At 29.7% G+C, this 23,660-nt stretch overlaps 5 protein-coding genes across 6 annotated transcripts; 1 reads left to right on the forward strand and 4 right to left on the reverse strand.

Annotated features, from left to right (window-relative positions):
* Positions 1 to 22: 22 nt before the first annotated feature.
* LOC109803504 (aspartic proteinase Asp1) lies at positions 23 to 6,034 on the reverse strand. Its single transcript, XM_020365110.3, has 8 exons — positions 5,309 to 6,034; positions 3,029 to 3,146; positions 2,644 to 2,867; positions 2,092 to 2,316; positions 1,842 to 1,983; positions 1,432 to 1,632; positions 1,279 to 1,351; positions 23 to 1,166 (listed from the first exon to the last, which is right to left on the reverse strand). The coding sequence occupies exons 1-8, from the start codon at positions 5,545 to 5,547 to the stop codon at positions 1,057 to 1,059; spliced, it is 1,332 nt and encodes a 443-aa protein (XP_020220699.1). The 5' UTR covers positions 5,548 to 6,034; the 3' UTR covers positions 23 to 1,056.
* Positions 6,035 to 6,161: 127 nt separating this feature from the next.
* LOC109803475 (topoisomerase I damage affected-like protein) lies at positions 6,162 to 8,315 on the forward strand. Of its 2 annotated transcripts, XR_002240180.3 has the most exons (3): positions 6,162 to 7,123; positions 7,419 to 7,890; positions 8,116 to 8,315. XR_002240180.3 is itself a non-coding variant. In XM_020365069.3 (2 exons), the coding sequence occupies exon 1, from the start codon at positions 6,219 to 6,221 to the stop codon at positions 7,116 to 7,118; it is 900 nt and encodes a 299-aa protein (XP_020220658.1). In that variant the 5' UTR covers positions 6,162 to 6,218; the 3' UTR covers positions 7,119 to 7,123; positions 7,419 to 8,315. The 2 variants fall into 2 exon arrangements, 1 of the variants encoding a protein (XP_020220658.1); XM_020365069.3 differs by having other exon boundaries at positions 7,419 to 8,315.
* Positions 8,316 to 8,514: 199 nt separating this feature from the next.
* Positions 8,515 to 9,358, reverse strand: LOC109804327 (17.3 kDa class I heat shock protein). The gene has a single exon (XM_020366143.3). The coding sequence runs from the start codon at positions 9,254 to 9,256 to the stop codon at positions 8,792 to 8,794; it is 465 nt and encodes a 154-aa protein (XP_020221732.1). The 5' UTR covers positions 9,257 to 9,358; the 3' UTR covers positions 8,515 to 8,791.
* A 5,761-nt stretch (positions 9,359 to 15,119) lies between these two features.
* LOC109803917 (17.3 kDa class I heat shock protein) lies at positions 15,120 to 15,942 on the reverse strand. The gene has a single exon (XM_020365594.3). The coding sequence runs from the start codon at positions 15,844 to 15,846 to the stop codon at positions 15,382 to 15,384; it is 465 nt and encodes a 154-aa protein (XP_020221183.2). The 5' UTR covers positions 15,847 to 15,942; the 3' UTR covers positions 15,120 to 15,381.
* A 6,331-nt stretch (positions 15,943 to 22,273) lies between these two features.
* LOC109803573 (17.5 kDa class I heat shock protein) lies at positions 22,274 to 23,113 on the reverse strand. The gene has a single exon (XM_020365204.3). It carries the CDS (start codon positions 23,006 to 23,008, stop codon positions 22,544 to 22,546), a length of 465 nt encoding a protein of 154 aa, XP_020220793.2. The 5' UTR covers positions 23,009 to 23,113; the 3' UTR covers positions 22,274 to 22,543.
* Positions 23,114 to 23,660: the final 547 nt, after the last annotated feature.

A 23,660-nucleotide genomic window follows, 5' to 3' on the forward strand; every position in this document is an offset into this window, starting at 1 on the left:
TAAAATGGGACCCGCATATATCTTTATTATTTTTTCTACAAGTCAACATTTGTGTGCAATGGCATTGCACCTAACTATACTACATGTGGGGTGCGAGAACTGTGGTCCACGTGCAGTGAACCAGAGATTATTCTTATTCTTTGTTCTAGAGAGACCAGGGAACGTTGGATTTACCTAGATGAAAACTAAATGGGAAAAGGAGATCAGGGAGCTGCAGTAGGTAAAATAAATAAGAAGTAGAATGATCTCAATTGGGTGCCATGATAGGATATTGGAGGGTTAATGTGTAGGTGTAAGGACTCCCGTAGGAAAATTCTTGTTCCATTGCTGTAGTATTGCAGTATGATTTTTTCATATATTTGTAATATATAACTTCTACTTTTCAATTCAAAGGAAACAATTGAATGAAAAATTTTACATTCAAAGGATGGAAAAAATGGTGTATATTCATACTATAAATGACTTTGTCTGTATCTTTGAATTATAGGCAGAGAACAAAAAAGCAATGCCAAAAGAAAAGAACTTGCACTAAAATAATCAAAGAACAAAAACAGCTGCCCGTGTACTAATAATGAGTTGATACTGTTTGTCGAATTATCCGGTTTATGAATTGTCCATAATTGATGATGTTGCTACACTCAAATTTGAATAGATCCAAAAATGTTGAGAAACAGAATCGATTGACATTTGACAATATATTATTGTATAAAATCTGCCAATTAATCATAGAATCAAGAGATGCACCTAATATTTGCATCAACCTGCATTACTCTTTTTGACTCTTCGCTTTGCCTTCCCAATTCCAAATTAAATCCTCAAAACCGTTCAATCAAACTAATGTCATATGATTTTTGATGAGACTGGTTTCTCTGCACGCGTAACAAGTCGGAAATAGGAGTATACTCTATAAACAGTAATAATCAAGGTCTCTATAATGTTATGCACAATATATGGCTTTCTACATAAGCAGATAAACACTCGTATGATACTACCATCTTGTTCTATAAAGTAGGATAATAGCTATTATTTGATTATGACAGAGGTATCCTTTTGTGATCAAATGCTGACATCTCTGGATTTCGGAACACGGTCACAATCTGCATATGTCCAACCAATCAATTGCTTGTCGTTGTCAAAAACCATCACTTTGTTTAACATGGATATGTCTGCATAAACAGGACGATATATTTTATAATGCAGAACACTAGTACTACAAGTGATAATTTCCATTATCCAGAATAAGCATCAGAAGAAAAGAGATAGTAACAACACTCCTACCTCCAATTAGGTTCATATCCCCCATTCCTACTTCAGAGCCGTTTAGAATGCCCAAGCAAACATTTCCCATGTTCTGTCAGAACAATTTATTAGCATATCTGTTACATGCACTAGGAAAGTTTATCTAGAAGAAATTGATTAAGTGAGACTCACTGATACTATCAAATACGCTTCAGGAGGGATCTCAAACGGAGCTTTATTTCTCCCATTGCTAGTGAAACCAAGAGTGATTGGCTTGAAGTATTTTCTCACTTCATATACGCTTCTGAAAGGTCTTTTACCTTGCCAACAGAGAGGGAGAGTTTGATCAACATGTGCTTCTTTTAGGGGCTTTCCAACTAAATCTTTCCTCAACTACATGTGGATATTAAGCCAAAAGATACATGATAAGTATCATGTCAATAACATTTTCTAGTATTATTGAAGAAATACTATATTTCTATTTCTTTCTTCAAACAATTCATAATTGCATGATGAAATTGATATGACATGATCCTAGCAATGCATTGTGCATTGTAAAATGCTTGAAATTGAAGGATTATCATTGAAAGTTTTCAACTGACCCAAGAAATTAGTGCTTGGTAAGCATTAGAGTTGAAGTAAGTGTAAGAACTCCCGGTGTCAAAAACAGCAAAAAGACTTCCAACCCCAGCTTTCTTCCCTCCAAAAAGGAGTTCAGCTGCCCCTGCTGTTGAGTAATGCTTGCTGAGACAGATCACAAAAATGAGATTTTAATCTAGAGAAAGAAATTGAAATCATGACAACAAATGTGGAAAATGTAAATGAAGATATGAGTTATGGAGATCCACTTACTAGTCTCTGGATGACATCGGAGTCCAAGTCAGTCTAGAAGAATCATAAACATCTCCAAAGAAGATATACCCTCCTCCTTGTGCACTCAAACAGTGTCCAATCACGTTTCGCACCAAACCCTGACTATTCAGCTGTGATGTCAAGCTGGTTCTTCCTCTGCCAAGGCCAAGCATTCCATCTAACGGATGGTGTGAAGGATCTGGAAAAATCTGATCATATCCACATCTGCACAAAAGAATAAAAACAAGTGTCTATGAAAAGCTAATACATGTGATACAAATTACAATCATCAAATGGTATTCTGAAGTCTGAAATAAGCCAAATAGTGGATCATGCAACAGTGGTGTTTTATGACTCGACAAAACTTAGAAGATACATTTAGTACATTGTAATTTCACCTCAATAATATGAGTGATTAAAGATTACGTTTAAATATAACACCGAGGTAAAACTCCGATGGTGATTGGAGAATAACACCGATAATACTTACAGAAATGCTAAATTCAAAGCATAAAGCTAGGAAGTAAAAATGGTATGAGATATGATACTAACCCAAGTGCCATACGAACTTTAAGTTGGGCTCCATTTGTAAAGTTGAGAGTATAGACATCATGGACAAGTACACCAAGGGATGAGTAATGATCTGCATACTCAACTTCGTAGTCACATTGATGTGGGTCTTCACAGTTGTAGTTATCAGTGTGGTGCAAGGATGCACAGAGGGCATGTCTGCATGGCACTAAGTCATTGCTGGGCCTGTAAAGTGGATGGGGTGTCTGAAAATAAGCAACAAATATTTAAGGCTAATATTAGTATGAATATTATACTGCAAAAATGAGCCTAGTCTCCAATCTTATCTCATTTGAATTTTGACATGGCACGTTTTCAAGAAAAAAAAAATTACTAATTTGGTAAGTGAGTGAGAATATTGATTGACCTGAGAGCAACGGGCACAAGGGGCATCGCATTGAAGCCACGTGAGGTCGCTACCCGTGTCAATATCAAGAAAATATGGCCTTGGTGGCTGCCCGATGTTCAGAGTCACATTATAAAACCTGTTAATGTTCAAAGTAACATTGATTTGTATTAGAGGCTTATATATACATATTTCAAATGTCCCAACTTTAAAAAAAAAAAAAAAAAGCTTGCCAAGATACTACCATCGTCCCTATAGACACTTTTTTTTTTTTTATATATTTAAAATTTGTTTGTACTTTTGATAAACAAACAAATATTTTTGTGTGTCTTACATTAGTTATGTTTTAACTAAATTACCCTTAATTACTTTACTCTAAATATTGTATATTAATTAATAAGATAAATTAATTACAACAAATATTATACATTAATGAGATAAAGGTAATTAATCAGGTGAAAACTAATTAAGTAAAAATATTGAGATAATAAATTCCAATAATTAAGGGTGTTTTTGATAAAATAGTACAAATTGATAATAAATTTAATGCCACTAATTACACTAGCTAACTTTATAAATTTAAGGGCTTTCATTAACCAAAGGAAAAAAAAAACTATTTCATGCATTTTTGCATTCAAACATTTATGAATTAAGTCAACACATAGATCGAATGATTTGTATTAATTTTTAATATGTATTTTAAGTCAAATCCACTGAAATTATATGAACCAAATGATATTTATTTGGAAAAAAGATTTTTGGGCACCTAAGATATGGTTACATCTTGAGAGAGATAAGAAGAAAAGATAACTAAGTGAGTGATATGATTAATATCATATGGAAAAAGAATGAGAAAGATAAATACAAATTAGGGGTATCAATAAAGTATTTCATATTTATTTAGTGATTTTAATCAACCAACCAAGGGCAATTCAAATCCAAAAGAAAAGATAATATAAAAATTCAAAGAAAGCACGAGCTCGTAAAAAATGTTTTATTTATTCAAATGCAAAGAAAGCTTGTAAAGATGTTTTATTTAATCTAATACATTTTTTTTTTGTTAACCGAGGAGTCAAGAATTATTTTCTTTAAGGATAAAAAATTATTTAAAAGACTCTCTCTCACACATATACATATATATGGACACACATACTTATATTATCTTTGTTTCTATATATAAGACATTTTTCATTTTATTAATGGTCTCTTTTTAGAAGATTCTTTTAATTGTCAATTATATTAATTATATCTTCTCTACAATACCTTTATTTAATTAACAATTCTTAAACAAAAGATATAGATGTTTCAAATTAATTGTATAAAAATTTTAGTTCTCTTACTAGGATCGAAGAAGATAAATAAGCACATAAATATCTTTTTCTTCTAAACATTAATTAGTTAGGAAAAATTGATTAACTAAAAAAAAAAGAGATTAATTTAAAAGATATTAAGGATAATTTTAGAAAATTTGTTTAAATTGTTGACAAATTTAATGCTCTTAATTAAATTAATTAATTTTCTTAAAAACATAATTTAGTTGAAAAACTTTTATAATTAAACATAAAACTAATATACAATTAGGAGATATAATTTTTTTATTAGATTGGTTCACTTTCAAAATAAAATAAAGTGATGCATTAGTTCCAACTCTATATACAAAGTAGAGATGGAATTTCTTCTCTCCTAAGTTAAAGATAAATCAACTTAAATATGTTTTTAGTCCCTTAAATTTAAGATAAATTTATTTTTGTTCTTCAAATTTAAATTATTATTTTTAATTCTTATAATTTTAAAAAATATTATTTTAATGCATCATGTTATTAATAATATATTTAAAATTCATAGTGGTATTTAATTCTTATACATGTTTAATATGGTATTTTCACTCATATATGCGATACTTTTTAATAAATTCTTTGACAAAATTTAAATATAAAGATTCAAACAAAATTTTCTAAAATGAGAGAGACTAAAAACCAATTTTGAATTTGATAAACTAAAAACAAACTTACCTTAAATTCAAAGATTAAAAATATATTTAAATCATGTAAATTTTATTAATCACTTGTATAAAACACATTTGATACAACTATTTTTCATCCATATATAAACTTAATTAGAGTATTAAATTCCTAATTAGAAGACCATAAATGTTTGTTTTCATTCATTGTTTCATCATTGTTAGAGGCAACTTAAAGAGGGCCCAAGCACAAAAGGATGAAGAAAACAAGGAGAAAGAAATGTATATATATAAAGTGAAATCAAAGAAGATTACGGGAAAAGGAAGGCCCTTTTACGTACCCAACAGGATAGACATTGCCGTGAACCGGTAACACGACGGATGAGCTAGAACGAAAACGGTTTAGTAGGAATGGCGAGGATGATGACGATGATGCTTCGTGACGATTGGAGTACCTTCCGCTTCCACTTGAACTTGAACTTGTACTTGTACTTGAAGTTTTGTGTTTACTACCAAACCAAGCTGAACAAATAGAGGAGGAGCTGAACAAGACTAGCAATACCAACAATCCCAACTTCATCTTTGAATTCAATATTCAACCATGTAACGATGGATGACCAGAGAAGAAGGCTATAATGTAATGTCCAGGGTATGGTACGTTGCGTGTTTCAGCAAATGCATGAAACATTTTTATATCATGTTGTCGGTCCATAAAAGCATTGCTTCAACCATTCAAACTGGGATTTCTTCTAATGCTTTTTTTATCCAGGTCCTTATTCTTTCCTTCATCGTATCAACCCTCTTCCTACTGCGCTCAAATCTTAATTAATCCCTTTCTCTTTGGTGTACGATAAGTATCAAAATATCATATAGTTAACTTTGAGATATTTAATGAGCATAAACTTGTATCTTGGAAAAGGCCTTCAGGGCCGAACATAACTAAAATCAACTGCAAGCCCAAAAGACACAAGGCCCAAAGACCAATGCAGCATTGCACGAAAAGAAAAATATTCAGTCTACTCATTCATTGACTCAAAATTCCGAATTCCAAATAATAATTAGCATAACAAAGGTCACAGCACAATCCTTTCCTTGCAAAGCGTTACCTTTCGGCTTGGTATTATACCATACCCTCATCTACCCATTCAAATACGAATACTAAGAAGTGTAGGACCCATAAAAATTAATTTAATTCAAAGGGTTAGTTTACTAAAGTGAAGACAAACCGAACCGGGGTGAAAAAAAAGAAGAATGAGAAGGACAACAACACAAGACATGTCTTGTGATTCGTTAAGGACACACAAACACACACAAGGCAAAGAAAGAAAGATGCTTCCACTAAAGCTGGTTCGCTCTCTTGTCTTGGGTGAAACCATCAACCACAACCCTAACTTGCTAACCCAAAACCACCACCACCACTACTCTCATGATGATGATGATGATGAAAGTGATGATGAAGCACATGGCACACCCCATTATAGAAGAAGAAGAAGAAGAAGAAGGTACAAAAGCCCAGGTCTTATATTCCTCCCAACAAAAGAGATAATAAGAGACACATATAGGCTTGCCACCATTGCAAGGGACTTAGGTCTTGACTTGTACCCTACACCATCACTCTCTCACATCATCTTCTCAAACCCATCATCCACACCATCATCGTTTTCCGCCACTTCTTCGTGCTCTCTCCAAAACGACGCCGTTCCCATTCCCTTCCCTTCCCTCGCCGCAACCCCACTCACCCACCTTCGCTGCTTCCTCACGCTCTCCCCACGCGCCTTCAAGATCGTCCTTTTTCACTCCGACCACCGTCCCGCCGCCGCCAGCAACTGGGACTGCTGCTCACTCTCCCTCTACTCGCGGGTCGTCGGCCACCGGGTCGCCACCATGGAGGAGTTTTGCCAGATTCTCGCCGGTAAAGGTTGGAACTTTTGCAAAACCAAGAAAAACCCGTCTTCGGATCGGTGCGGTGTTTTTTACCTCTTCAAGAGGGTGGATGTGAACCGGGTACGGGTCGGTGGGGTCGGAGCTCCGGTGGATGGGGCATGCAGAGTTAGAGAGTTGAGGTTGCCCCATTTAGATTTTGGAAATGCTCCGCTAAGGATTTTGCAGTATATTTTGTTGATGACTGATGACATATTCTGTTTGGCATGAAATTGGTGAGTGTTTCATCACTTTCTGCCTTTTTTCCTTTCTGTTTATTAATTTTTTTTAGATTGGAATTTTCATGTTAGGGTAAAGATTTTTATACTTTCAGTTTCAGGTGTGATATTTATTATTTAAGTAAACCATTTATTATATATAATAATCTGTGATTCGATGATTTCTAAATGGTTTACGCCTTAATGGTATCAAAATTTCTACATTGGTGGTGTTTTAATTAAATGTTTTTTTAATAAGTAAAATAAAACAAAATGCATTTTGTTGATTGCTGTTGAATTTGGGGGTTGTTAGGTGATTGAATAGAGATGGACGGCAAATAGGGCACATCTGGTTGGTCTTGCAATATGTGGTTTTGGAACTTGGAAGTGTTGTTCTGCAAAGCTGGGAAAGAGGTAGAGCCTTTAATTGTTGAAAGGGGCAAAATGGTTCAAACTGTGGATCTTGTTATCTTTTGTACTGCATTGGATTGGATTCTGGATGATGGTTAGCTTGATGGTGAAGGAAGTGGGATTGAAAGGATTTCCTTGGAGAGGTAAAAATGTTGCAAGTGCTTGAATAATGAAGGTTTACTTTGTATTCTTTCATTGAGAAGCCAAAACCTGTTGGGAGGTTCGTGCTGCCTGAGCCAAACAAACATGGTTGTGCAAACGGCAAGTTCAATTCTCAAGGCTGGTGAAAGGGAATGAAGCCGGGGAAAACAAAGCTAAAGAGTTAGTGTTGATTTGGAGAGCTATGCCATGACAGCACTAGCGCGCAACATTTGGTATGTGATGTGATCTTCTGGTGGAGCCATTATTTTGCTCATCAAATTGAAACACCACAAAATGTGACACACCCAAACACAAGTATTTTGCAAATTCTTGCCACAAGAATATGCAAAGTACTTACGTGTTGCATTTCGTGGTGTGTTTATTATATGATGGGAGTCTTTTATTTTCTGACTAATCGGAGTGGATGGGATATTCTCATCCACCACACACCCTTGCAGAACTGGAAGATGATGCTGGTGCCAGCTTCTGTGTGGTCATGTATGAATGCAGTTACAGTTGATTAAAGATTGTGCCAGTTGCTTAGAGAATACTACCTTAAGACCTGCAACTCTTTTTTTTCTTGTTTACTGTACTATAATATAATTCCAACCATTTATCTTATTAAAAGCATATTCAATGACAGAATTGATTGTCTCCATTGTTGCATTAATTATCTTCTCTAGTCATAGCTTTTACCTGTAAGAGCTCTATAATCACTCTAGCTGTGAAGCCATATTCCAAAGACAAGAAACCAGTAAAGGTACAAGGTTGTTTCCTGCGTGCTGGTTGATACACTTATTTGCAAATTTATTATTATATATCAAACATGTAATCTTAATATACGAGAACAGATGCAATAATCCAATCACAGTTTTCACATTCCATTATTCTTTTGTGTGTCTGCATCACATTTAAGACACTTTGACACATGATATCACAGCCAGAACAACTAACACTTATTTCAATAGTTACTATTCATCACATTGTACATCTTCCATTAAATGATATCACAGCCAGAACAACTAACACTTATTTCAATAGTTACTATTCATCTTCCAGTAAATTCATTGCCACACCATATGCCAGATACTTACTTCGACAAAGTAAAAAACCAGATTTAATACACGTTGATTTTTAACCAGATATTTGCACGGCCTTAACATCAGGTTTCTTGACCTCTTCCTTAGGAACAGTGACAGTGAGAACCCCATTTTCCATAGAAGCCTTAACTTGATCCACTTTAGCATTTTCTGGCAGCCTGAACTTCCTAAAGAACTTACCAGTGCTACGCTCTACGCGATGCCACTTTTCGTTGTTATCTTCTTTCTCAATGTTTCTCTCTCCACTTATCTGAAGAATGTTGCCATCTTCAATCTCTACCTTCACTTGCTCTTTCTTCAGCCCTGGAATATCAGCCTTGAACACGTGTGCTTCTGGGGTTTCTTTCCAATCCACTCGAGTGTTCACAAACGCAGAATTTTCGGCAGAAAGCGAAGAGGGGAAAGTAAAATCCTTGAAAGGGTCCCATACCTCAAGAGAGGAGAAAGGGTCGAATACGTTGCTCCTTCGACCACCGAAGACACTTGGGATCAGTGACATCTTCTCTTCCTTACTTAGCTTAAGTTTGGAACTCTTTAGAATGTTGTGTGATATGTTGGCAAGTGATGCTTTTCGTGTTTGTTGTTGTCTCAAATCTAAACGGACGCACCAGGTATTTATATGAAATCATGGGTCGATCTCGCATGTTCCAGAAAAATATTATGCTTAATGATTGGAATTTCGCTTTGTTTTGTTTTTTCAGAAAACTCGAAAACCTTCGGGACCCGTCTGCACGAACCCGACCTAGTAGGTTCTAGATAATAGATATCATTATATGAAGAAACACCTATATCTTTTTCATCATTAATTACACTATGGGCCAAAAGTCATCAATTAGACTAGAGTTTTGATGCCCGAATAATTTGAGTTGGGCTGAAGGATTGGATAAACACTTTCTCCCTTTCTTCTCAATTATAAGAAGAAAAATTCATTTTATGTATATTTAAAAATTAATTATTTGTATTAAATTTTATTAATTTTATAATAACTTTTTAAAAAATTATCTTTATTAAAAATGTCAAAAGAAGTAATGTAACTGAAATATTATATATTAAAGGAAAAATATTTTAAGAAAAATATGATTAAATAGAATAAAAATAGTTAAAATTTGTTTATATTTAAGAAAAAATATGTCTATTTTATTTTTTCTTGTAATAGATAACAATGAGAGTATAATTTTGGATGAAATATAAGGTGAACTACTTTCATAGGTGGTTTATGGAATTCTATTTTTAATAGTCCTTGAATTAATTTACTATATATCATCTTATGGTATACTCTTTTCTCATTTATTTTATTTTAATTTATTCCTACACACCACCATTTTTAGTTCTCCAACACTACCTCTAGTGGCGAGACGTACTTTTTATTTTCTTCTACTTCCCTCTCTCCATTTTTCCTCCTCCTCTCCTTCTCCTATGGCGACATACACCAATGCAAAAGTGTGTTTCTGATGTAGGGATTGGACTTATGCATTTCTCATGGTGCACAAGCACTCACCTCCACCATTGTCTTCTTTGGCGACCAACATCATTAACATTTTACAAGTCACAAATGAGGAAAAATATGTTGTTCTATCTATGATATCCTTTGCACACCATCATAGCAAATTTGGTTTGCGTACCATGCTTTGTTGTGAAAGGTTTGTGTTTCGTCACTGCAGATTCGTGCTCACACCGACCAAGTCTAAACTAGAGAATAGGAAAAAAGTAGTGTGTGACAAATTCGGCTACATCATGGAAAATTTGTGCTCATTGTGATAGATTCGTTTCCGTGTTACAGATCCATACTCTTAGTCGCATTGTGAATCGCACTTGCATGCTTTTGCTGCCCTGTAACAACCCATTCTAGCACTTCCCCACCACGACATTAGGGTCCATTCTCGCACACCTTTGCCATGTTAAGCCTACATATCAAAATCCAACCCAAAGAAAAATGAAAGGAAAAGAAAGAAGTGAGAAAATAGAGAAAAAAAGTGACATCATTATCGGAAATCATCTCCGACAACAATATGAGCGGCAAACATTGACAATTTTTTAGAAGTGTGTGGTGGTCATGACGAGAGAGAAAAAGAAGTGATATTATACTATGTCGAGAGTATATCATTATAATTTATACCATAAATTAATCTTATGAACATAAATTGTTGTGCTGGTAGACCACTCGTAAAAGCGGTCCAGCCTCCATCATAATTTTACTTGAAAATTGAAACATAATAGTTTGGCACATGCGAAATTTAGTTAATAACTAGTGTTTGACCACCAACTTTAGTATGGAATCGTGTGTAGAAGTAGCATTTTATTCTTAAAATGGATTGATGAGGTGAAAGTGAGTAATACCAAGGAAAAACCTATATTTTTTATGGGATAAGAGAAGGAAAAAAGAAATAGATATTTTTTAGGTTAAAATATTTTTTTAACCTTTATAATTTTATTTACTTTATTTTTTAATCCCTATATTTTAAAATAGACATTTTTAGTCCTTAAACATATAATTTTTCAATCATTTTTAGTTCTTATAGCATAAAATAGATCTTTTTAGACCCTATACCTATAGTTTTTTTTTAATCTTTTTAATATCTATCGTTATTCATAACATTGTCTATTTTGTATTAATATGGTAGAAGTTTTCAATTTTGTGAAAAAAAAATATGGTATCTATCGTTATTCATAACATTGTCTATTTTGTACTTATATGGTAGAGGTTTTCAATTTTGTGAAAAAAAAAAAATATGTCTCAACTATGGACATAGAAGAAGGTACAAAAAAGACAAAGTGTCAAGAGACCTAATTTAGAGTAATTCCAACAAAATAAATACAATATTAGACACACAATTCAATTAATTCTTCTATCGTGTCAACACAAAACATGCAACATTAAATAAAGTTGATAATAGAGACTAAAAAAATCTTAAAAACGACAAATATAAATATCAAAAAATTATCTTGAACTATATAAGAACTAAAACAGATTAAAGAAATAATTACATGAACTAAAAAACACCTATTTTAAATTATAGTAAGTAAAAGATAAAGTAAATAAAACTATAAAATTAAAAAAAGTATTTTAACCTATTTTTTATCTCCTCCGATTGTCATATACAATTTGTCACTGATACTTTCATCAATATGAACGCCTCATGAGATTGTGTGTCCAAGCTGAAATTCTTCTACGGAATGTGTATCTGATGACAATTCAGCTTATTTCTCTTCATAGTGCATCTTGTGTTAGGACCAAAGAACAGAATGGAAATGGGAACAAAACATTTTTGTCAAGTTTTTATTGATTAGAGAATGGGATTTTCTCTGTTGGAGTGTTGGTTGGTATGGTAGAGGGTTTTTTCTTATTAGTGTTTTAGGAAGAATCTTTGTGAGTCTAGTTTTAACTTAATTGTATTTGTTTTGCAAGTATATTACAAGATTAATGAAGAACCTGAACAAGTTATGTTAGAGACTGAATATAGATCAAAATAGTATAGTAATCCAACTAAAATAAAATTATTTAAAATATCTCAACAAGTTTTATTAAAGACTGGAATCACAATATTAATAATAGAACTAAAATAAAATTATTTCGCGCGTCTCAATCTGCCTATCTCTTAAAGCGTCTTTATCTTTGTTATTTGAATGTTTCTATAACTTTATACATTGTCATCATCTATAGGATCATATAGTTTGCACATAGGTTGCATTAATCAATCTCCGTGTATCTCAGTTGCTTATTCAGTTGTTATTATAAGATTCTTTTGTAAGAATTCAATTTTGGAACCTTGTGGAACTTGTATCTCTTGATTTTCTTACCATTTGCTAACACCAAACAACATTAAAAAGATTGAAAGTATACTTCATACATAATACACCAAAATTTAGTAAATAATGAACTTATAAATGATACGACTCCTAATTATAAGTAATAATTTGTTTTTTTTTAATTTTATTTAACAATTATTAATTTTTAAAATTACTTAAAATTAAATATCTTTTATATCTTTTATTTATTATTAATTATATTTCTGATACATTCACTTATAACTAACATTATGTTAACTAACAAGATATAGAATTGTCCTTGAAATATATATATATATATATATGAGGAGGATTCAAACGACACAAATCAATAACTTTATATTAAATATGAATTTTATAAATTTAACTGTTAGATTGAAAGTTCATATTACTTTATATGTGTATATAAAATTTTATTAAAATTGAACAACAACTTAAAGGTAATCAAAGTGTTCATATTTTATTATATTTTGAAATATATATATTACGTTAATTTTGTTTTATAAGAATGAAGTATCAAATCATCTTGAATTAATATAAAATTTTGTATACATGATTTAAGAATAAAAAACTTTCAATCTAACGGTTGGATCTACAAAATTCACATTTAATATAAAGTTATTGAACAGTATAATACTTAGTAAAAGTTACACCGGTTTAAACCCTCCTCTATATATATATATATATATCCTGAAGGTATTTGATAATGAGTTAATCACCTATACACTGTCAGTATAAAATTTTTTTACACTGACAACCAATCATATCTTTTAATAGTTACATGTCAGTTATTTATTTAATAAAATAATAATAAAATAAGCAACTTTAAAAGATATGATTAGTTGTCAGTGTAAAAAACTTTACACTACAATGTAAGAATGGTTAACTCTTTGATAATGCCAACATGTTGCGACTCTAATCCTTTTGCAAATTAAACAAGAGATTTGTGACATTGTTTTAAATGATAAGGTACAATATATGATTGTTTAGTATGAGTATTCTGATGAGAAATATTTAACCAAGTTTGTGTACCCATAACTTACAAGAACCCATTCAACCCATGATAATGCAATTTTTAGTAGATCTAGGATATGGTCTCACCGATTACCAGAATGTATTAAACACTTCCTTTGGCTCTTAATATATAAGAGTATCCCAACTAACAAATTTTGCTTTCACCATCACCTTTCGCTTGATTTTTCTTGTTACAAGTGTGGATCGCATACTGAAACAATTCTACACTTGCTATGTGATTGCTGCAAGGCTCAAATAATGTGGAACATGCTTCAGTTGAAGGATGAAAAAATGGACACATATCAAGATAGTTAACAATAATGGATTAGAAATTACATGATACGACCAAATGGTATTCCTTTTGTTGTTGCATGTTGGACCATATGAAAGGTAAGGAACCATGAAGTTTACCAAGACATTGTTTAAACCAATTATATTATGCTTAATGATCAGATTTATGGACTCTCCAATATGATCAAATGAGTGCTACATAAATCAATTCAAATTCGACAAGTGCAAGTGAAATGGAGGCCATTAACATAAAATTACTACAAAATTAATACCGATGGAAGTGTCATAGACAACCAAGAAATTTCTAATTTTTGGTGGAGCTATCAAGAATATCCCATCTGATTAGGTAGTAGGGCTTGCAGGTTTTTGTGATAAAATTAATTAAAAATAATTATATTAATTATTTTTCTTGATCTTAAATTAAAATATTATTTAATTTTTATAATTTTATTTATTTTTCTTATATTTCTTACCGCTTAAAATAGACATTATTTTTAATTTTTATATTTATTTTTTTAATCTTTTTTAGGATCTATTTAGATAAACAATTTATTTAAGATTTTATATAATAAGTTATTATATAACAAAAATTTATGTTAAAAGTTCATTAAGTTATTGTATTTGAATATATATATTGATAAGTAAAATTTTGAATATATTATTATTTAAGTATTTATAAAATATTATTATTTAAGTACTTATAAAATGTAATTATCTTTATTTTTATTTATAAAATTCAAATTAAAACAATTGTTTGTTCTGTTATATAAGATTAAATATATATTATTTATTTTTTATAAAATGTATTGATAAAATGCACTAACTTTTTAAACAAAATACATTATAATTGATTATAAAGAAAATGTGTATTAATTAGGAAAAAAAATATTATAAAATATACACTTTAATTAATAAAAAAAAATATATTAATTAGGAATGAGAAGTAAAATAAGAATAATTTAACCCCAAGCGTGTGGTTCAATGATAGAGATTGATCCACGCTTAAGCAAGGTCAGGGTTCGAATCCTGCGTTATGTATGCGGTCGCGTTAAATTTTGGGACCAGCTATCTCACCCTATCCCACCCTTTGAGGTGCCTCCAACGTAGCGAAGAGATTAGTCCCTACTATCGACGGTGGATACTCCAAGGACGAAAAAAAAAAAATTTAAAAAATAATATATATATATATATATATATATATATATATATATATATATATATATATATATATTTCCTGTAAGCTGGAATTATTCACGAGGTATACATGATAATTTCTAAAGAAAAGAAATCCAATTAGAGTATACATTACATTCTCTCTTTTTTGTTCATAACAGTTGAAGACACTTTGACACACACGAATAACACAAACCAGAACAACTAACAATCACAATTCACATCGTAGGATCTTCCTTAAAATTCATAGCACACAAAATATTATGTAGACACACCAGCATCTTTGTTTCATACACACCACACACAATACACTTCTTACAACAAAGATAAACACTACATTTCATGTGTGTTGGACATTGATTAACCAGAGATTTGCACGGCTTTAACATCAGGCTTCTTGACCTCTTCCTTAGGAACAGTGACAGTGAGAACCCCATTTTCCATTGAAGCCTTAACTTGATCCACTTTAGCATTTTCTGGCAGCCTGAACTTCCTGAAGAACTTACCAGTGCTACGCTCCACGCGATGCCACTTGTCGTTGTTATCTTCTTTCTCAATGTTCCTCTCTCCACTTATTTGAAGAATGTTGCCATCTTCAATCTCTACCTTCACTTGCTCCTTCTTCAGCCCTGGAATATCAGCCTTGAACACGTGTGCTTCTGGGGTTTCTTTCCAATCCACTCGAGTGTTCACAAACGCAGAATTTTCAGCAGAAAGTGAAGAGGGGAAAGAAAAATCCTTGAAAGGGTCCCATACGTCAAGAGAGGAGAAAGGGTCGAATACGTTGCTCCTTCGACCACCGAAGAAACTTGGGATCAGTGACATCTTGATCTCTTCTTAGTTGATGTTTGAAACTCTGTAGAGTGTTGTGTGATTTGTTGGCAATTGATGCTTTTCTTGTTTTTTTGTTGTCTGAGGTGGGAAAGGATGCACGAGGTACTTATATGAGATAATGGGTCGTTCTCGCATGTTCCAGAAAAATAATTATGTTTAATGATTGGTTTGTTGCCATGTTTTTTTCAATAAAATTCCAAAAGCTTCTGGACTTGACTGGATGAGACCCAGTAAGTTCTAGGTATCATCATCAAGTTGGGCTGTGGGCCATAAATTGTCAGGCTAGAATAATTTTAGCTGGGCTGAAATCCTAAATATGCGTGCAATGGAGAAACAGTTATCTTTCAGTACGCAAATAACATGATATATACACATTTTTTCTTTTTAATAAATAAATCTCTCTCTCTTTTTTTTTTTTTAATTTTTAAAATTTATCCTCCATTTTATAATTAAGTCTATCTCATTCGTTACTCTTTCTCTTTTTAAATACCTTTTGTTGAATTTTTTTTTATACCCTTTTTTTATAATCAAAACACTTATTGTTTATCCTTGTTATTCTTTAAAATCATAATTTTACATTCTTAATATCATTATTTTTTAATAAGAGATATAACTCTTTATTATTAATCAATTCAACAATAATGATAATAATAATAGTGATAATAATGGTGACATTATTGCTACCACGATCATCATCATTGTTATAGTTATTATTATCACTATTATCATAACGACGATGATTGTGGAAGTGACAATGACTATAATTATGTGGTGGTAGCGGTTGTGATGTTGGGTGATAATAATGTTGATAATTGAGAGAGAAGATAATGATAATAATTTTGTAAGAAAGTATCTACAATTGAATTTTATTTTCATTCACTAACTATTTTCTATAATATATAGGTTATGATTTACTCATCTTATCTTTTATTCCTTCCATTTTTTTTTATTTGACGTTTAAGGTTTATGCACATGAATTAAGAAAATGATTGATATTTTAGTCTCAAAGTATTTATTATTTATTTTTCTATTATACCTTTTAGGTGGTTGGAGAAGAAATAAGTACATTGGAAATGAATAAATACATTGTTGAGTAAACATACATTAATTATCAAGGATAAAAATGAAAAATAAATTTAATAAGTCATTAATTTTAGAAAAGTAACAATAAAAAAGAATAAAAAAATAGTGTTAAAACGACTATAAAAAAAAATAGGAGTATAATAAAACAAGCTCTCATTAGATATCTTTCATCTTTCTACACACACATATATATATATCAAATTTCAACAATCAAAGTGTTAAATTAAAATTTTTTAATGTACTGATCAAGTCTACAAAATTTTAAAAATTAACTATTTTATGCTTTATTTTATTAATTCAAATTGACAAATATAAAAATATTTTATATGTTGATTCAAATTTATATATCGAATATCATTTAATTTTCAATTTTTTTAAAAAAATTTATGGATTTAGTATATCCATCAAAATTTGTTAATTCAATGGATATGTTATTGAAATTTGATGTAGAAGATGAGTTATTGAATAAAATAAGTCAACCAAAATTTTCTCTTAGAGTAAGGGATTTGTTTACTCTGGGAATAAGTCTACCTAAACTTACTTCGTTCAATAACTCATATTTTACATCAAATCTCAACGATCCAACAGTTGAATTTAAAGTTTTTAATGCATAGATAAAGTCTGCAAAAAATTTTAAAAAATTTAAAAATCATTTGATACTTCATTTTATTAATTTAAATTGACTGATAATCATAAAATTATTTTATACATTAATTTGAATTAATAAGACGAAATATTAAATGATTTTTAATTTTTTTTAAATTTTCATATTTAATTTATGCATTAACAACTTTCAATTCGACAATTGGATTATTGAAATTTGATATAAAACATGAATTATTGAACAGAGTAAATTTAGATATACTTACTCCTTGAGTAAATGCATCTCTCCTCTCTCTCTCTATATATATAATTTTTAATAATTTGCTTTTCAGGAGGTGCTTATATAAATACCTACTACTTACAGGTTGCTTAATAAGCACTTGTTCCAATGGAGAAATCTTTTTATGTATTGTGCTTAATAAGAAAAAAAATAAGTGAAATAAAGACCTCCGTTGTATACACAATAATTTATTTCTTTTTATCATTGTAACATTTTAACATGAATAATACGACATGAGAATCATTTTTATATAAGGATTTTCAAGAAAGAATTCTTAGCAATAAAATCTTATTTTAATATTTTATAAAATATTTTTAAATAAAAAATATAAAATAGTGAAGCTCATTACAAAATTCACTTAAAGTAAATTAAGAATTTGTTGGAATACAAATAAAGTCTCACATTATTTAAATAAGAAGATGAACATGAATTTATATACACACAAGTACTTTTTTATTGATTAGAGTTTTTTAGACGATGTCTAAAAATAAAAACAAGAGAGGAAGGCTTTTAATAAACTTTTTTAGCTTGCCTCAAATTTTTAGAAAGATATAAATGAGAAATGAAATAAAGTAAAACTCCTTTTTATTTAATTTTAATTTCCTTAAGTAATCCCTCTTCATTTAATTTTAGAGAGAGAAAAAAATAATGAAACTTTCAAATAGAATATATTGCACAATTACTATAACAAATTGTTAAAAATAAAATCTAAAATGTTAAATTTATTGGTATCATTTGCTTTTTAATTATGAATTTATAACAAAATATATAAAGCAGAAACACTTTTTTAGTGTTTATTTTTGAAAAGTCAATTATATCTATTTTATATTTAATTTTTTATTTTTTAGTCCATTAATGTATATGTTAAAATTAAAATCGAAAAAGGTGTATATATGTTTAAAAACAACTGGACATTCATTTTTTTACTAAAAAAAACTAATCATCTATTTAAAAATAATTATCCATCTTTTTTTAGAGTTACAAGTTGCTTTTTTCTTTATTAGTTTAGAATAATATTTCAGGTTTGCATAATAATTCACATAAATAAATTAAACAAGATTAAAAAAAAAATTAAGAAGCAAGTAATTAGTACATAGGGATAGGAGTGTAAGCGATTACATATAACTTGCAAATCCGAACTAATTTCAAATTGGTGGAGTAAGTTTTGATCTTTTTTTTAATGTTTGAGTCAAATATAACCTAATTTGATCAAAATTAAATATTGTATAAAATTGAATAACAAGTTTTTATGTTTGAATTAGTGTTTAGATAATTTATTACTCAAAATAATATTCTATATCACTTTTACTCAAGAACAAATTTTATATTTTTAAATTATAACATTGTAATAATACAATATATTAATTTTAAATTTTATTTTATATTAATATTAGTTGTTTAAGTTAATAATAAATTAATAAATTTATTTTAAAATTTAATTTATATCATTATTTATTAATTAATAATATTACATTTATAATAAAAGATTAAATAATTTATATCTATTATGAAATAATTAAATTTTAAAGTATTAATGATATTGACTTGATTGATTTAACTAAATTTAATTCATTTATCATTAAATTAAGTAAAATAATAAAATAATGTACAAATCTTATAATCTAACTTGTTGAATTTTGATCAAATTAGGTACAAATTTATTCAAACTAGACTAAGAGCATCTACAATGGGAGTTGCTTATAAGCAACTCCCAACCACTTTAAATGGGTCTCACTATGCCATGTCACTCATAAGCAACTCATACTATATTTTTACAACTTTTGCTCCAATGGAAATTGCTTATAAGCACCTCAACTTTTTTACAACTCATATTACACTTTTTGACACCTCAATTTTTTTACAACTCATATTTCAATAATAAAAAAAATTACATAATAAAAAATATAAAAAATTTTAATAATAAAAAGAAATTACATAATAAAAAAATACAAAAAATTACAATAATAAAATAAATTTATTAATAAAAAGAAATACCAAAAATTACAATAATAAAAAAAATTACACAATAAAACTAGTCTAATTTACATAAATTAAAATTACAATAATATTTAATCTCCTAATTTGGGCCTAATAAAATTACAAGTCAATTCATGATCTTTGAGCTGCTTCTCAGTCATTCCAGATGTGTCCTTCATGAGAATTTCATACATTGCACTAATGTTAGCTGCTTCCTTCACTTCAGTCAATTTCTTTACTGCAGCACTTCTTTATTACATTTATAACTTGTTGATTGTATATGTACACCTTACCTAATATTGACAATTAATACCTAACATTGTTTGTGTATGAAATTATATCATTAAAAAAATATTTATTTTATGTATATTTACAATTACAGTGAAGTATTAATATCATGATTATTAAAAAATATTAAATGAACTATTAAAATTAGTCTAATAAAAAGAATTGGAATAATAAGTATTCACTCTTAAGTTTAAACTCTAATATTGAAATGGTATTGTAATTCTAATAGATAAAAAGAATTATTTTGAGTAATTAATTATTAATTTATTAGAAATTAAATTAATGTAAATTTTACACTTCTTTATGAATTAATTATACCCGAAAAAAAAAAGCTCAACAAAATCATCTATCTTATATATATAATCTAAAAAAAATGCTATTCTAAATAAGTGAATTTGTTTGTGCATTTTTTTAAGCACGAGTTTGGGACTATATTCGTTTTTTTGCGGTGAGCATTGACGCACGCGTCAATAGGCAAGAAAGAGTGCCCTCGCCGCATGCGGAGGGGTTATGGGTCGCACGCGGGGTTCTGGCGCTCGCGGTGGTTGCGGTGGTTCTGGTTGTCGTTCTGGTCACGCGGTGGTCGCTGGCTGCCGTTCTGGTCATGCGCGGAAGGTGTTGGAAGGTGTTGGAGGAGACGAAAATGAGCTAAGCACGTTCTTTTCAATTTTTTTTATTTTCTTAAATTTGAACCATTTTCCAGGTAGATGCATTTTAACCAATCAGATTTTTCTCCTCAATGCTAAGAAACGTACCTTGTACAAGCAACACTAAATTTTTTTTAAGTAATTGAAGTGTCATGTAGGATCACTCCAATGAGAGTTTCCTATAAGAAGTGTTGCTTAACAATAAACAACCCACTAAATACCTCCTATTATGAAATAATTAAATTTTAAAGTATTAATGATATTAACTTGATTAATTTAACTAAATTTAATTTATTTATCATTAAATTAAGTTAAATAATAAAATAATGTACAAATTTTATAATCTAACTTGTTAAATTTTAATCAAATTAGGTACAAATTTATTCAAACTAGACTAATGCAACTCGCTCACATGCATAGGAGTTCAAAATCAATCAAATCAACTGAAACCAAAAATCATAAACCATCCAAAAAAAATCAAAACCTACTAAAAGACTACAAATTAAAGATTCAGTTTTGTACGATACTACATGGTTTGATTGGATTTTTGAATTGAAATATAAAATAGCTTTAAACTGAATCAAACTTTACTTATTTGTAAATATAAATTTTAAAAAAATGCACAAAAATATATAAAATTGACACATAACACAAAATATATTTTATAAAATTAAAAGTCATTAAAAGATATTTTTTCTCCAAATATATATTATAATGTTTAAAAAAAATGCTTTATAAAATTGTAAATTATTAAATTAAATTTTAAAAGTAAAAATTATAAATTATTTATAACATTAATGAATTAATGTTTTAAGTGACAGATTATATATGAAAAAATTATTTAATATAATAATAAAAATTATATTAAATAAATATTTTTAATAAAATAATAAAATTAAAATCGATGTTCAATATATTAAATAACTAAAATATTTTAAAATTTATATATTTTTTAGTTTTATATTCGATCTTAAAGAAATAAGATAATTTTAAATATTTTTAATTAATTAGTAAATAATATATTTTAAAAATCACAAAATCAAATCAAATCAAATAATAAAATATTTAGCTAGTTTAATTTGACTTAAATTTTGTAATTCGTTTAATTTAGTTCAATTTGAATTTTATAATTCTTCAATTCAAACTAAATTGAACCGCCTTTAATTTTTTTATATAGTTAAGATTTTATTTTATTTTTTATAAAAATCGAACATTGCATTGTGATCATCCCGATTAGTATAGGTTAATAACAATTAAAAAAATCATAGTTATATCCTCATTTTAAAAAAAATCATAATAAATGTTTCTCAAATTATTATTTTTTCTCTCCCACACGATTAGTATAGGTTAATAACAATTAAAAAAATCATAGTTATATCCTCATTTTAAAAAAAATCATAATAAATGTTTCTCAAATTATTTTTTTTTCTCTCCCAGTTGTATGTGATTTAAAACTAAGTTTAAGAACACGTTTGCATTTTTTGCTATTGTCTTAAGATGGACTAATTTATTTAGTGTAAGCTGGAATTACACAAACCAGTTGTGTCTAAGCAAAAAAACAGATGCAATAATCCAATTACATTTCAGACTACATTCTCTTTTTTTTGTTACATCACATTTAAGACTCCTTGCACACAAATATCACAAACCAGAAAAATTAACGATTACAACCCAAACAGTAGGATCTTCCTTAAAATTTAAGGTACATACGATATTATGTAGACACACACCAGAATCTTAGTTTTAGACACACCAGACACAATATTCTTCTACAAAGCAAAACAAATGATTTAATTATATATGTGGGTTTTCAACCAGAGATTTGCACGGTCTTAACATCAGGTTTCTTAACCTCTTCCTTGGGAACGGTAACAGTGAGAACCCCATTTTCCATAGAAGCCTTAACTTGATCCACTTTAGCATTTTCTGGCAGTCTGAACTTCCTGAAGAACTTACCAGTGCTACGCTCCACGCGATGCCACTTATCGTTGTTATCTTCTTTCTCAACGTTCCTCTCTCCACTTATCTGAAGAATGTTGTCATCTTCAATCTCTACCTTCACTTGCTCCTTCTTCAGACCTGGAATATCAGCCTTGAACACGTGTGCTTCTGGGGTCTCTTTCCAATCCACTCGAGTGTTCACAAACGCAGAATTTTCAGCAGAAAGTGAAGAGGGGAAAGAAAAATCCTTGAAAGGGTCCCATACGTCAAGAGAGGAGAAAGGGTCGAATACGTTGCTCCTTCGACCACCGAAGACACTTGGGATCAGTGACATCTTCTCTTCCTTACTTAGCTTAAGTTTGGAACGCTTTAGAATGATGTGTGATATGTTGGCAAGTGATGCTTTTCGTGTTTGTTGTTGTCTCAAATCTGAACGGACACACCAGGTATTTATATGAAATCATGGGTCGATCTCGCATGTTCCAGAAAAATATTATGCTTAATGATTGGAATTTGGCTCTGTGATTTTTTTTTTCTTCAGAAAAGTCGAAAACCTTCTGGACCCGTCTACACGAGCACGACCTAGTAGATTCTAGATATCATTGTATGAAGAAACTCCTATATCTTTTTCATCATTAATTGGATTATGGGCCAAAAAAGTTATCAATTGGACCACAGTTTTGAAGCCCGAATAATTTCAGTGGAGCTGAAAGGAATGGAGAAATACCTTTATGGACCAAGAGAAAAGAAAAAACAGATATCTTTTATCTCCTTTGATTGTCATACAATATGTCACTGATATTTTCATTAATATGACTCAAGATTTTGTCCAAGCAGAAATTCTTGTACTCAATGTATCTGATGACTATTCAGCTAATTTATCTACTTAGTATCTTGTGTTAGAACCTAAAGAACAGAATGGAAATGTGAACACATTTTTGTCAAGTTGGCTAGAAAGTGTGAATAAATTAGGGTTTATTATCTAA

Source organism: Cajanus cajan, chromosome 6 (assembly GCF_000230855.2).
Source record: "Cajanus cajan strain Asha chromosome 6, NIPB_CcT2T_4, whole genome shotgun sequence".
NCBI lineage: Eukaryota > Viridiplantae > Streptophyta > Magnoliopsida > Fabales > Fabaceae > Cajanus > Cajanus cajan.